The sequence below is a fragment of the Saccostrea echinata genome, unplaced genomic scaffold (assembly GCF_033153115.1).
Source record: "Saccostrea echinata isolate AGI-Se365-2 ecotype Australia unplaced genomic scaffold, CSIRO_AGI_Sech_v1 ptg000002l, whole genome shotgun sequence".
NCBI lineage: Eukaryota > Metazoa > Mollusca > Bivalvia > Ostreida > Ostreidae > Saccostrea > Saccostrea echinata.
The window spans coordinates 10,922,188-10,937,782 of record NW_026889751.1 but is presented as its reverse complement, the minus strand read 5'-3'; the positions used below and the strand labels follow the sequence as shown (position 1 = coordinate 10,937,782).

General features: G+C 33.7%; 1 protein-coding gene across 1 annotated transcript; it reads right to left on the bottom strand.

The window, feature by feature from the left end:
• Positions 1-4,842: 4,842 nt before the first annotated feature.
• LOC133200281 (chitin synthase chs-2-like) lies at positions 4,843-14,309 on the bottom strand. The gene is made up of 13 exons (XM_061336103.1): positions 14,152-14,309; positions 13,468-13,617; positions 12,224-12,964; positions 11,661-12,157; positions 10,784-11,017; positions 9,772-9,851; positions 9,301-9,403; positions 8,863-9,016; positions 7,753-7,968; positions 7,343-7,478; positions 7,026-7,226; positions 6,266-6,786; positions 4,843-5,287 (listed from the first exon to the last, which is right to left on the bottom strand). The coding sequence occupies exons 1-13, from the start codon at positions 14,305-14,307 to the stop codon at positions 4,859-4,861; spliced, it is 3,618 nt and encodes a 1,205-aa protein (XP_061192087.1). The 5' UTR covers positions 14,308-14,309; the 3' UTR covers positions 4,843-4,858.
• Positions 14,310-15,595: the final 1,286 nt, after the last annotated feature.

Sequence of the window (15,595 nt, the reverse complement as noted above, 5' to 3'; positions counted from 1 at the left end):
TTTATTAGTAAGTTGACTTTTAAATAATAGATTAAATGGAAATGAGACGAAATAACAAATATTCTTTCAAGACCAAAAGAGGCCAATATGGTATGTGGATTACGCTGGTTGATTGTGTTTAATGCTAAGCCACCACTAGCTTATACAAGCAAGTTTCTGAGGTGCTGTTGAATACCAAACTAGCTAATAATGCTAATATTTTGTTGATCTCTGATAATTTTTTCTCTTGTTATATTTATGATTATTTACCATTCTTTGTTTAATTCATAATAATTTACCTTCTTTGGATACTTTACAGGATGTATTATACATGTACTTAGGTGACCTTTAAGGCCCTTGGACCTTTGTTTCATACATGATTTTAAATTCCGAAGAGATTCTGTTAAATTATGCAATATGTTTTATGTCTTATTAAGTTGTTGATGAGCTCTTTCATTTTTCATTTGAAAATGTTTATGTATTGGTTAAAAGAAGATAACTAACGAAGAAGTCGCTCGGCATGTATAATGTATTGTCAATCTGTGTTTTATGCTGAGCTTTGTTATACCCCCGCAATCGAAGTTGGGGGTGTATAAGAATGACCTTATATGTCTGTCCGTTTGTCTGTGCAATTTTATCCGGGCTATAACTTTTTAACTGGCGAATCACTGAAATCTCATGTTTGGTATAGAATTTGCTCTTTACCCGAGGGTGTGTCTTGACCTTGACTCGATGTCATTATGGCAAGTTCAAGGTTTTATTTTTTGCAAGGGCTTTAACTTTATAATGGAATTTCAATGGAAGTTCATACTTGATACAGAGATTGTTTATGATCCGAGAATATGTCATGACCTTGATTTAAGGTCATTCCAGCAGTTCAAGGTTATTGACAGAAAAGGTATAAAATTCTTGTATAACCTACATGTAGCAATGGAGAATCATTTAAGTTCATTCTTGGTTCAAAAATTGCGTATGATTTTGAGATGTTTGTGACTATGACCTAAATCCTATTTTGAAAGTTCAAGGTCTCTGGCAGAAAAATTATACATTAGGAACTGCATTTTTAATGGCTCAATACAAAACGTATTCCCTAAAAGTATCACCATGTTCCTATTTTAGCAAAAACCGTATGATAATGCATGTTCATCCTACTAAATGATATGATATGATCTGAATATGAACTACAGTATATTTCTGATTAATAACCCTCCTGATTCGTTGCCATTGGAAGGAAGTCTGGTAAATAAACACGAGTTCAGAACAAATAAAACATTTTGACCGGATGTGAACAGAAGAGGCTTCTAAAACTATCTCCCTGATCTGCCTCGTGCATAAATTCTATTTGAAATGCTGATTAACGTTAAAAATCTTCTTCGAAACAGGGTATCATGTTTATTTCTTACCTTTGGTATTTTTATATGTTGTATGTTCTTATTAATATCGCAAGATCGCAAGATGCCTCTTAGACGTCATATTATGAGAACAATAATTCGTGAGTGAAGACGGTTGATCAAAAGATTTTATAATTACATGGATTTCAGCACCCCCCCCCCCCCCGAAATAAAATGAAAGTGAGAAAATTTATTTCGAGAGTGGTGCTTCTCGCCTCGCGTATATTTCTGAATATGCAGTATGATACAAAGGCAACCTCTAACAACTTTACAAAAACGGAAAATGATATCAGCTTTTGGAATAAAGATATGATAGGCTAGGAATTCACGTTTCATGTATTTTTGGTAAGCTATATGTCTAATAAAAATTCTCAGAAGTGCGGGGCGGGGGAGTGGGTGGATGCACTATCCATTCGCCAGGTACCAGTGGTTTTCTGGTGAAATGACGCCCAATACCTTCACAACTTTGGAACTTGTTTTGCAGTGGAGGCAAATGCGACATGTGTATTGTTCTGGTTGTCCACATTATTACATTTTTCACGCACATTATTACACTATTCACGCAAAGAATAAATATTGTACGGTTGATAATTCGAGAATCGAGGATTTCTAGAATAAGGTCCCTTTTCAGGCTTGAATAAAAAAAAAAACCTGGCTTATACTATAAATTAAAGAAGCTTAAGAATATTTTTGTAATGATTGCAATATTGTTTAAAGATGACAATCACTTAGCTTGAATTTTTGACTGAATGTCCTTTACATAGTCTCTAAGAATAAAGTACATATTATTTGAGGTCTCCAACTACATACAAATTAAGGCAAGTGCCCAGCTCTCTCATAATCACGGTGTTATGGTTGGGTCACCTCGATATTTATGCCTCAAGCACTCGAGGAAAATTAATAATTGTCAGTGGGGGATTTAAGGGGGACACTGCCTTCTCTCCAAAATTTTCAAATCTAAGATATATCATTGTTTTATCTCTTAAAAGAAATGCATTTTTGGATAAGGGTGAAAAAAGCTTTATTCCGGTTACTCGGATGACTTTTCGTTACACATCTCAACATTCTTTCTAGCGATAGATATTCAATATTCAATTCACTTTACGGATTTGAAATCACCATTTCTTTGAAAATATTTCGATGTATGGGACAGCATCTTATTAAAACAGATTATTAATAATTAACAATTTATTTAGGTCTTCAAAACTTTTATTGCCCTTGGCATTCAAAATCATTAATTAGATAAACTGTGAAAACTAATCAAAACAAACCGATCGTATTTGTGAATATATTGAGACTAACAGTAAATGAAAATGATGACAAGAAATATGAAAAAATAGCAACGTATACACTTCTGTGTTGGAGATAAGTACGGTTATTTGTGCTGTACATCTTTAAGTTTACATTTAAAAACAAAACTACATTTCTTTTCTACTTATTTAATCAGTAAAATGTCTATATATCCTACAACCGGGTAGCAGGTTTACTAACCGATACTCGAATCGTTCGACAGTAAACGCGTTTCTCGTTGACAACACTAGTTTTTAGTGCCAAATGCGCTCCATACTGAAGATCCATAGTCGCTATTTTGTAAATTTTCACCTAACCGAAAATGTCCATTAATCAGTATTTGAACTCACAAATGCACTGAAAACTCGTCTGGAAGGTGGACTTCCTCTCTCTCTGCAACGTCATTGAACTCCGTGTCCGCCAAAAAAAGTTCCGCCAAAATAATTGAGCAAGCAAAACGCCAAATTTTACACCCGCTAAAGAAATTCGCTATACGATATGATATAATAAAATACGTGATCAAATTTTCCCCATCTGCCTCTATATGGCACAAGTACACTGTTTACAAAGGTTTCAAAACGAAATTACCAATATTGTTACGTCCATGTATTGATGTAAGTACAGAAGATTTTTTTTAAATGTCTGTCAATTCAACGTGTTCAAACACAATGTCCTAGTTTGCACATAACATACTACCTCACAAGTCAAGTGATGTTATTTAGTACAGTGTATTGAGGTAATAAACCACGTGGTGAATTATAAACTTACAATGAAACGCATTGAGGTGGTAAAATTCTCCATTTGAATGGAACGTTTTGAGCTTTCTTTAGAACGTTGATTGCCATATAATCAACGCCTATTTGTAGTAGTTACCCCATACAATATTGTTGGTTATGTGTAGATACCCGATGGGCGTGGTCATAAGGACACGAGGGAGCGTAGCTCCCGAGTTGTCACTATTACCACGGCCATCGGGTATCTGCACATAATTAACAATATTATATGGGGTAAGTTACTTGTAACATAGTGTTGTAAAATTAATCATATCTAAGTCTTTTACATGTAGTACGAATTTTAAGTGACGTGTTATTGAAAATGTGCTTGTTTTCAATAAGGAATGTTGATTTGTTTTTCTCTTATGTTTAAAATGTCAAAATCAAATGATTCTAACTTTTTAAAACTGAATTTTTTTTCTGTTAACTTTTACCTATGTTCTTTGTGCATGGTGGCATATAGGGTCATCTTTTTATAATGATTTAAAACATTTAAAAATGTAAAAGAATTTGTATATTTAGAATGGATGCAATGAAACTTAATTATTCAATTAAGTTTAAATTTTATGTACCAAATGTTCTTGGTTGGTTATAAATAGAACGATATTGGAATCATTTAAGAAATACCATCGATATCAATACCAATACTAAGGTAATGGCTCACTCGCTCACATGAGAATATTTTTAGAAAAAAACGAAAAAAAAATTATTAATCAAGCGATTCAGGACTTGTTTTTCATTTCTTAATGAAAGTCAAAGTCTAAAATCCAAGCTTCCAATTGATACTGATCGTCTAATGCTTTCTATGATTTATATTTTTTTGCTCTTGAATTTGGTGTATCTAGTCCGGATGATTGTTCGATTTAAAAAATGTGGCTTGGTTCAAAGGCTCTTTTGTCCTGGCTTGATGGGCGGAGTTTATAGAAAAGTGTGAGTTATGGTTAGATAATCCACATTTAACAAAAGAAATCATTCCTAACTATGGTACAACTTCTGAAAGGAAAATGGTTCATTCGAATACCTGTAGAAAAGGTTTTCATAAATATAATAGCCAATCAAATTGACAATCTACATAAACATCGAGTAAACGCGTGTTCGACCGATACATGTGTTGTGGTAACTTTAGTAAAAAGAAATTTTAAAAAGTTTGCACTATTTTCTGACATAAGAACGTGAACTTTTTTCTAATTTGCAAAGAATCTTAAGGGAAACTATTTGGAAATGTAAATATTATTTAAAATATACATTGTACTAGCAACTACTCCCAAAAACTTATGAATAACTTATTTTTAAAAAAAGGTACACATTTAAAAGGCGACAGAATTAAGTTTAATTTTACATTTTATACATAACTCACTTATATTCTCTAAAATAACCTCAAACAAGATTCCAATTTGTAAGGATATCTTTTTTACTGTTGCATTTTTAAACACTTAGAAACCCATCATTCTTTTCACTATCCTTAAAATTAAACCCAGAATCACTATGTTGATCCCCACTACGATCACACCGCAGCTGATTTCTGTATCGACGTTCGAATGCTCTCCTCAGTGTTCTACCAGTTGTCAATCCACGTCGATTGAACACTGCGCTGTTTTTTCGGCGAAGGGACATTCTCTTCTGACGAGCGTCATGAAAGTTAGATCCGAGATTCTCACATGCTGTGGACATGGAGGAACAAGAGCTTGTGTACAAAGTTGATATTGCTTCGTCGTCGTCATCTATATCGTCCTCCTCATAGTCTGGAAGAGGATCATCATAATCGGGCTCAGGTTCGTTTTCGATATTACTTACTCTCTGCAGTTCCATTGCCTTAGCAATGACTTCCTGTATTTTGTACTTTTCGGTAAACTTCTGACTGCATGATATATCAGTGATGGAGAGAACATGAAGAATTGTTCCCCAACGATGTGAAAGCATTCCAAGAAATTGAAAAAGCAATATTGCAGAAAATAATGCTAAAAAGATCATACCAAGGGGTTCAAATGTCAGATCTTTTTGTGAAGAATCGAAATGAGGAATTTTGATGAAAAGATCTGTGTCTTTAAAGTCATCTTGTAAAAGTTGGAGCTGCATGGTAAGAGCTATCCACAGAGCAGAGGTCATAAAGAATCCAAATACAACATTGTTGCGCAAGTTTTTTAAGGCATTTACTACTCTCTCCTGGTGAAGCTTGTCTTCCTTTATTGGATATAAATATTTTTGCAACAATTGTTTCCAAAACAAGATCTCCCTTTCATCAAGTTTCTTAATAGGACCATCCCCTAAGATATGGTTTTGCAGATTTTCTTGATGATCGATTTTTGTGTAATTCTTCGGTTCCGTTTTCCCCTTATTGTTCACATAATCTTCAGATGCATGAGAAATAGTCAGTGCTTTTGTACTTGATTCCATAATATCTGGCTTTGTTGACGACATAACCCCTTCGTTCAGTAGCTCCTTCGGTACACGCTTATCCCTTAATTCTATTATCAGTTCCTCTAATAGTTTATCAGTTTTTGTAGGTCTTTCTGTATTGGCAAGAGTCAGCGTGCGAACTTGACGAAAAAGTTCAACTGTTTCATTGATGATAGAGGTTATACCAAGCCATCCAAGAATTCCTTTCTTCTGCTTTTTCTTTCCTTCCTCTGCCTCTTTTTTTGCCGATGACTTCGTATCACTTTTTTGTTCAGCAACTTCACGTGTCCCCCACGACACTACATGCATGTTGCAAAGGTAATATATGGTTAAAACAAGGTAACCCGTAGGAATACAGATGAAGTATAGCGCTCCTGGTATTACACAGGCAAATTCTTCCGGATGCAGCAAAGCAGCAATAAAATAAATAATGACAAGTATTGATAGAAAAACAACATTTGGACTTGTTAGTCCTCCCTCTATAGCTGTTCCAACTGTACCTACTAAAACGATGGTCATCACTATGGCATAACTTGCACTGGCAATCGTGGCAAATATAATTTGAGTACTTGGTTTTGCATACAGGCACACGATGATGAGAGCAATTGCTGGCGTCAGGGCTATAGCATAGGACTCTATAATCGTTGTTTTAAAGACAACAGTGAATGCTCCTGCCATCATAAGGAGTACTGTGGCTGGGCCTAAAATTGTGGACACCAGAAGGAAGAATTGGTATAATATATAGGGTGTACTTATGTTGTCATTGAGACGTACAGTGTTTTTCCAGTCTCCTAAAAGATCGACTAAATTGGCCAAGGTAGAGGGACCCCATCTTCGGCGCTGATTGAAGAACTCAGAGAAAGTTTCTGGTGCGTGTGTTAGGGCATCTGCAGCGGCACAATAATCGATTCTATATCCTTGTTGTAGGAGAAGTGTACTAAGCCATCTGTCTTCTCCTTAAATATAGAAAAATTATCATGATTTGCTTTGTAAAAAAATACTTTTCACAAATCGTTTAAAAAAGATTGGTTGTTGGCAAACAAGAGCAGTCTTAGCAGTGTTATATCAGTGATAGGCTAAAAATTTTAAAAAAGATACCCGAAAACTGAAGTGTGGGTGTATACCCAAAACCGTTGTAGGTTGAGTTGGTCGAATTAAAGGACAAAAAGCAGTATTTGTAAAGAATAAGACATACCTTGGTCGTATTGAACATAATGACCTGCTTCACTTGCTCTAATAGCATAGCACCTAGCGACATTGTCGTCCATAAGTGCCGATCCTCGAAACAGACTGAAACATCCTGGAGCACAGAGAACGCAGCCAAAGACATGCTCTGTTGCTTTTTGAAGCCAGTGACCAATGGCATATTCAAACTCCTGATACCAGATAATTGGGCCTTTAAAATTCAAGAAATTTGAAAAATAACAGAAAAATTAGATGCAAATTCTTATTATTGTATAGGTAGCGTATTCAGAAAGTTTCGGTTAGCTAAGTGGTTATTCTGTAATTTACCTGAACCGACTGGGTGAATTCGACCACATGCAGCTCCAACCTTTTTGTTCTTTTTTAAGCGATCGACCAACAGACGCACTGCATCCGGTTTAAAGTCGACGTCACCATCAAGTGTCAATATAAAAGTGTTCTCAGCCTAAAATATGTAGAGCTTTATTCATTTACGAGTCATTTATGAGATCTTGCAAAAGTGACATCAAATACCAAAGGATTTAGTCAAACAATAATTACAGGGATATGATCCTAAATTTTGCAAACGTTTGACTTATTGGAAATATTACTGACAGTTGATCGGTTCTTGTCATGATTCAAAACCCAGGGTCAGTCTTGAAACAGTAAATGGTTTCAATCAAAAGTATATCCATCTTTAAAACACTTTGAGATATCAGTTGTGTTGAATCTTCTTTTACCTGTGTGTGAACTTCCTCTGTTGTGTAGTTAAAGATGACGCTTCTGGTGAAATGTGAAGCCTGTCTTCGATGTCGCAGTTGTGAGTTTGTAAGCCGTACTCTCTGATTAGCATCCTCAGATGAAGAACCAAAACTTCGATCGCAAAAATCTCTATGAAGTAAATTTTCAGGCTGCGCAAGGATCCGATAACCAAGAAGATAGTACATGTACATTACCTGAAATTAACAAAGATGATAACCATATTTATCAGCATCTCTATTTCATTTTTTCTATATGACTTAAACAGCTTTGTTTGAAAGTTGATGACAATTTTACAGTGTAAAATCAATTCCAATGTATATTTTGTAACAAAGCAAATGTCTAACAAAGCCAATACTAGTGTAAAGAAAGGAAAATGCGTATTTCATGATTTATTTCATTAAAACTTAAAGGCAATGTTTATCATCATTTAAGAATTCAATTGTGCTCAATGGTAAGTTTATTTCAGTAACATTTTATACATATATATATTTCAGTCACCATTATTTCAAACGAGACCCCATACGGGGTTTATATCTCTCAGTTGATTCGATACGCAAGAGCATGCTCTGCGTATGAACAATTTCTAAAACGAGGTAATATACTGACAAACAAGTTGATGAAACAAGAATATCAGCAGTCTCGTTTAAAGTCATCATTTCGAAAGTTTTATGGTCGATACAATGACCATGTCAGCAAATACAATCTATCATTAAGTCAAATGCTGACTGACTTTTTTTCATACTAATTGTTAGGCCATTATTTACACACTGAATCGTCGACGGATTTTTCCGTTATTTCCCGATCATGACAAGGAGCACCCGGCGGGTGTGACCTGTCGGCAGGGGATGCTCACTCCTCCATGGCACCTGATCCCACCTCTGATGTCTTAGAGGTCCGTGTTTGCTCTGCTCTTATTTTGTAATGTATAATTGACTTTTGAGCTCGAATACTGTTCGTTATCTGCACATATTTACGTAAAACAACATACAATCAATCAGTCACCATTCAGTTTTATTACAGTAACTATTCAGTTTTATTTCAGTATTCATTCAGTTTAAATAACTTCATGAAATGAAGTGTAAACTTACTTGAGACCACCGTTTCTTGTGTCGAACCCGTTGTCTATCCTTTAAATGAACCACAAGTTTTGTTGCACCAGGCAAGAGCCACGTTAGTCTTGCTCCGTATGGCGTTGCTGTTCGCATGGGTGGACCAAGTTGTAACTGCCTCTCATGAACAGAGCTTATAAGGAGTTCATTAAATTGTATTTAACAACTTCTAACAATTATAAATACTGAAATTATATTGCGCATTTTACATCATGTGTTATATGGCCCTACAATTTTGCAATGTATCCAGCAGGACAAAAATGTTTCCGCCTTCTGCCATCTTTAAGTTATTGGTGTAAAACTTATAAAAAAGAAAAATATATATATATTCACGTTTTGTGAAGCAATGACTAAAAATTATGATTTATTTTCTTCTTCTTTTTCTCCTCAATAAAGCTACAGAAAGTAGAAAAGTACCTCAATGCATCGTCAATACAATCCATGAATTCGACAACGAAAGCATTTGGTATCGAAGTGTCACCCTCAGATAAATCCATTGCATCATCAAAGAAAATGTGGGCTGAAAAAAATATATAATTATGTGGATAAAACCTCATGTTCATCACGATCCTCATGGCATAAAATCAAAGAGGGTAAGCTGGTTCTTATATGTAAATTGATTTTGGTCTTCAATGCTTTCGGAATACACCATTACATCTAGTGTACGTATAAAAATGACTCTACATTATGTGACACCTGAATTATTTCTATTCTCCCATTTGTTAAATTTTCGTTTCTTGTTAAACTTTCCTTCAAATAGTTTATTTTAAAATGGTATAAAACAAGTTTTTCCCTGTAAGAAATAAAATTACTATGTTGCCATGTCCATCAGTCTCCGTTGAAGCACAATCGCTAAAATAAGTGCGTTAACAAAGTGTCTGTTCCTACCTTCGAATTCGTAATAGTCTGGATCTCTTATGCCATAGAATTTCTGAGCTAGGTATCTACCACTGTGATCAACATCTATACTGCAATAGTACAGAATATAGAAGTTTAACATACTTTATAATTGAATATAAAAAAAAGCACCGTCTTCTATAACCTTTGTCCTAAATTTTCAAGTCTTCAAACTTTAAAATTAGAGACTGAGGATGACTGGTCTGAATTAAAATATTATAGCAGTTTGACATGGCATATCTCAAAAACATAAGGTTTCTAAAATATATAATGGTGAAGTCGGTCTCCGGGAGTGGTATTTGTCCAGCATGGCTCTATTTTTTTTATACTTCTAATATAAAATAAAATTTGTCTCCAATGTTATTTGAAATTTATATTAAGCAATTCTTTGAACCATATTTTAAGAAAAAAAGATCAACAGTTAAATTTGTCATTTTATTGCCAAGGAGACTAGAAAAATCTGGTTGGATTTCAACCGTTTCTGAAATAAAAGTTTCTCAAAGTGTCAGTGTAAGAATGTATCTTCAGCGCGATTTGATAGCAAAATCTCTAACCTACATCAATTTTGTTGTTTATCATTATACACCTCTAATCAAAAAAATGTATAATTAATAAGAATCTACAAAATTCTAAGCCTCCAAGTGAGAAGAAGTGAATTTTGAATGGACAAAATTGAGTTCGGACAAAGAGAACATCCACCTTTGTGAATTTAGACTTTCCTCATGAAAAGTGAGTAAGGACTGCACTAGTCCCAGGATTTATCACTTACACTATCAAAATAAAACTATTATAGAAAATATTATGTTTGAATAAACCTAAAAGAAATATAACTGAAAAGTAACAAGTAACGAGCCATCTATAAAATAATGATTTTTTTTTTGTCAAAGAAACAAACTATTCGAATATACTAGTAATTTCAAATGGAAATGATCCCAAATTTATTTTATCCAGGATTTGAATCTGATGAAGTATAATAAAAATAAATTGATAAGTTTACACATACCGGAACAGAGACTTCAGAAGTTGAATCATTTCGTTCCTAGTCTCATGCCACATTGTCGCACAAGCATAAATCTGTGGAACAACATCATCTGCTTTGTGGATCTCATCGTCGTCATAAATAAAAGACCAGTCTTCATCAGCATTGAACAAAGAGGTGTCTCTGTCGTTAAGTCGTCGACGAAGAGCAAGGGAAGTGTCCGTTAATATTCCACATCTCAATGGTGTTACAAAGAGTCTGCGAATAAAAAGGAAGTCTTACACAAAATACCCTATTTTGTTAAACACTTGAATTTCTACATGTATTTGAAGATTATTGTAGCCAGCGTAAAGAATTTTAAAAAAGAAGCTATACTAGTATCTAAATTTAACAAAGTTGCAGTGAGGTACAGTTGCAAAAATGAGTGTGTGCCCTTCATGGTAACCCTTCAAATACCAATAGTACAGAAACTTTTTCTGTTTCTCGTTATATAAGTTTTATTGTCTTTTCCCTTTTAGGTTCTATGAGTGCGAAGAACATTAAATTCCAATTTTTCACTTCCCTTCTCATGAATACAGGCAATTTTCCAACATTGGTTGAAGCTGGTACAGTCATTTCAGAAATTCCGAGAAAAGGCATGAAGACAACAAGGGAGCTGATAGCAATTGATCACTGAATAACTCTGATGAACTAATGATTTAGAGTTTGAAATAAAAATATTTTTCTTCGAATTTTTTTAACATACCGAGTATTTCTTATGTACTGAACGTACATTCTTGTCAATATTTAAAAAAAATACATAAAAACAACTTTTATCTTTTGTTAAGATTTAAAGTATTCATTCATTTATAAAAATGGATAAATCAAATCCACCAAAAAAAGGGATATCTATTGTTCCTACCTTTCAATTTTAGCCATTCTTCCGTTTCGAGGCGACCAGATATGCGCCGTTGTGATTAGCTGTGAAATCCAAAGAACTCCAAGCCAAAGAAGATGAAATTTCCGTAGATCTCCATCCGATTCAGGGCAAACCAAAACATAGACATAGGAGGGTAAGTACTCAGTGAACTGTTGCACAAGTACAAGTCCAAATGTTATAGGGGTTGCCAGGATGATGGGCAAGGTGAACCCAAATAGTTGCATGCATAATTTGCACGCAAGACCTCCAAAATACGACATAAGAGTAGTTGAAATTAAATGCAAATATAAAACTCCATATTTTTGTAGGTTTAACTGTATAACCTCGGGAATGTAAGAATTGAAAGTTGAGTTTTGTTTTACGCCCGTGTCTTGATCCATATCTCTTTTAGGGATGACTACGTTGCGAGTAAGCATGTTTTCATTTAAGTGCAAAACAGATTCAATTCCACGGTCTTTTATGACCCTGGTCAGATTGATCTGTGCATCGTTATTGCCTGTTCCAGGTCTCTCCAAAATTTGAATGTTCTGATTTTCAGTCTCCACTTGAAGTAGAGATCTCTTTCCTCGGACATTTGGTGCAATAGTAGTAACGTCATTTCCTATCGAAGACAAAGATTTCGTGGTAGTTTCAAAGGGTACTTTGAAATCATTGCCGTTAGAAATGCCTTTCATGGACGAATTACTGGAATCCGAATCAGAAAACGAGATGCTAAAGTTAAACCCAGGAATCAGCAAGATGGCAAAGATCATGGTCCAACCAATTTTCCATAAACCAGTTAATATGTATAATCTTTGTTTCACCACAAGCAAATTCTTCTTCCATTCAAGAAGGGGTATCTTAAAAGAACAAATGTAGATATCTCCGTCTGCATAGTTTTCCCAATAAGACAAAGAAATAAATACCAAAGAAACCGGAAGTTCCCACATTATTCTATTTGTAAGAATAGGTTTTGGTCTTTCAATGACATTGATGACGTCATCATTATCAATCACAGAGTTAACCATGTCTTGTTTCTCATTATCTGTAAGCGGAATAGTAAACATTGATGTAGCACCTAAATTGCAAAACTGAATAAGGAAGGCTATTCCATGCACAGTTGTAAGCGTCAGTCGCTTTATTCCTGGTAGAGATTTGTCAGAGATAACGAATAGTGTTTTGAGAAGTGCTGGAATCACAAATATTCCACTTAAGGGTATTAGACTTCTGGCCATGTCCATTTTAGGAAGAATGTGAAACACTAGTAAGCACAATCCAAAGCTGTGTAGGAGTTCAATGAACAATGTCTGAAAAATGAAATCATGAAAGAGTTTCAAAGAAATTTATCGTCTTTGCAACTTTCAAACAAAAATATTTCCCTAGCGCTTTATGACTGTACTTGATTTTTAAAAAAAAAATACTGGCAGAATTGTTGGACAGAAGTATGACGATTGTGTCTCTGTTTAGGTTATCAAATAATAATTCAATATTACTCTTTTTCATAGATGGCAACACAAAATATTCCTTCAGTCGGATTTTTCCTTTATTGCAATGAATGTAATCTACAGTCAGTGTTCGAACTTAAAGTATAAATACAGAAAGAACAATTTCATTTTGCTTAACATTCAATAAACAAAACCTGTCAATCATAGTGAAAACTAAATAAACGTCTTGGTTTCTACAAAAGTAAGAGAAAAGAATGCAGTTCTCATTTTGATTTTAAAATAAAGCCTATATTTATTGTATAAAACAATATTATCGTGCCCAATGCTTTCTTTTTCAGGGGAAAAACAAACAAAGCATAACTTACCACGGTTGTAGTTTTAAAAGAAGGCCAGGCACTGCTTCCAAATAAAGATCTGGCTGTATACGTTAGTATCCACAAAGCATACGGAAAACATATGCAGATAATCAACATCGTATTGGTTGGTGAGCTGTTAACATCCCTGGCATTTTCATCCTTAAAAAATAGGCTTATTGAAAGGTATTTATCTACATCTGAACCATTTCTTAGAGAAAGCCAAATAAATAAAGAAGTACAGATGTCTCTCAAAATCACGAAAAACAAAAATGATTTCATAGATCTTTATTAACTTATCCTTTATTTTTTATTATAATTTTTTTTGGACGTTCAAATCTTCAGTATTGTGAGTTTCTCAGGCTAAAAGCAACCCAGCCAAACTTGGGACTAAAACTATGAACTTAAAAATTTGGTGGAGGACTCATAGTACATTATTACATTACAGGAGATGTGTTAGATGATCCATTTACATGTGAATAAGAATTAACAATGTTTGTGTGACAAAATATTCTTTTGCAAACGATTATCCATATCATTTCCTTGTAAATATTGTAGTCAATTAATTTACCTGTGCTCATAATTTATAGTACAATCCTTTGCACTCATGAACAAACCAGCCTGACCGTTTACCAACACTAATCTTAAAAGGTTTGTCAAGTGTCTTGCGACCTTAATTGGTGGATTTATACATACCTTTACAATGCTAGAAGTCATGATAAGAACTGATGTTTTGGCTGCAACTGCCGAACCAAGGACAATGCAAAACAGCAGTACATAACAAATCGCCTTGAATGCTCTCAGAAATGGTTTTAATGTATCACTGGTAGAAACTCTCTCGCGGGGTATCATTTGAAAACGATCCCAAAGACGTCTGAAATCATAGAAAAAAAGGTGTTAATTATCGCTTAAGTTCTTACATTGGTCATTTCTTTGTTCTTTTTCATGAAACAATATTGGCATGCAACTAAAACCTTGCAATAGCTCATTACTTTAGAGGTAGACAGTCCAGAGACTTCTCAAAATTACAAGCTTTTAGTCCGAAAGTACCCCCGGTAAATCTTTTCCGTTTTCTATAATTTTCGATTTGTAGCGTATATTTTACCATTTGTATTGTATATTTTTTAATAGTATTCTATAATTCTTGTATACTATGATTTTCTACTATATTCCTTAATAGTTCATTTGTTTTAATTTTTGCTGTATAATACCCATTTGTATTCTACAATTTTTTAATGTGTGTATTGTATGTGAATTCTATAATTATTTGTATTCGATTGTTGTATTCTATAATTATCAGATTTATCCGATAAGAAAATAAATATTTCTCAAAATTCTATTTTAGATAATTTCTTTTATCTATATACAATTTTTTTTCACATACAATAGAAATTGAACCATTATAGAATAAAGATGATGTATTATACGATACAAATGAAAATTATTCGAAATAATATATCAAAATACAGAATACAAATCGAATATTATAGAAAATAAATAGAAAATGAATACAAACGATACAAATGTGTTTTATTAACAGCAATAGGAGGTAATTTTCGGAATATTCCATACAATTATTAAAAGTTCCATTTATTCAAAAACGTGAAATATACATACATGTACATGTAGTATATTTATTGTCATATTTAAGGACAGATGATACAAACAATTTTTTATCACTTGACTTAAGTCATGTTTATATAAGTAAAATAAATAAGTTTAACCACTTAGTTTTTTATTTTTAATTCCAAGTTTCACAATAATGGGATTTAAAGTGACAAAAATTGAATAGATTAATAAGGATGGTCGCAGAAAGGTAGAATTTTGAACATAATACAAAATTTACAATTTCTTTAGATTTTAGAAATTTATTATTTGCATCATTTACAACCAAAAGAGGTCCAAAAATATATACCAATCCAGGCATCCATTTTTTGTTTGTATCATCTGTCCTTGAAAAAATGAACGTATTATGATGATATACATCTCTAAAGACGTCATACATGTAAATTACAGCAGACAAGTTTTATGGTAATTCAATTCAAACACGCATGCTTTGTTTTGAGTGTGCGCCACAATAGGTTCGAGGTTTTAACCCAGTAAATGAACATGTATAGCTCTAATTCACATCACGACTGAA

Bases quoted from the DNA above. Each gene is read 5' to 3' on its own strand.
- LOC133200281 (XM_061336103.1), bottom strand. From the start codon at position 14,307: ATGATACCCCGCGAGAGAGTTTCTACCAGTGATACATTAAAACCATTT. The intron at 9,404-9,771 runs GTAGGAACAGAC...TATTTTTTTCAG, and splicing joins AGACTATTACGAATTCGAAG to CCCACATTTTCTTTGATGAT. The intron at 7,479-7,752 runs GTAAAAGAAGAT...TACATATTTTAG, and splicing joins CAGAGGAAGTTCACACACAG to GCTGAGAACACTTTTATATT.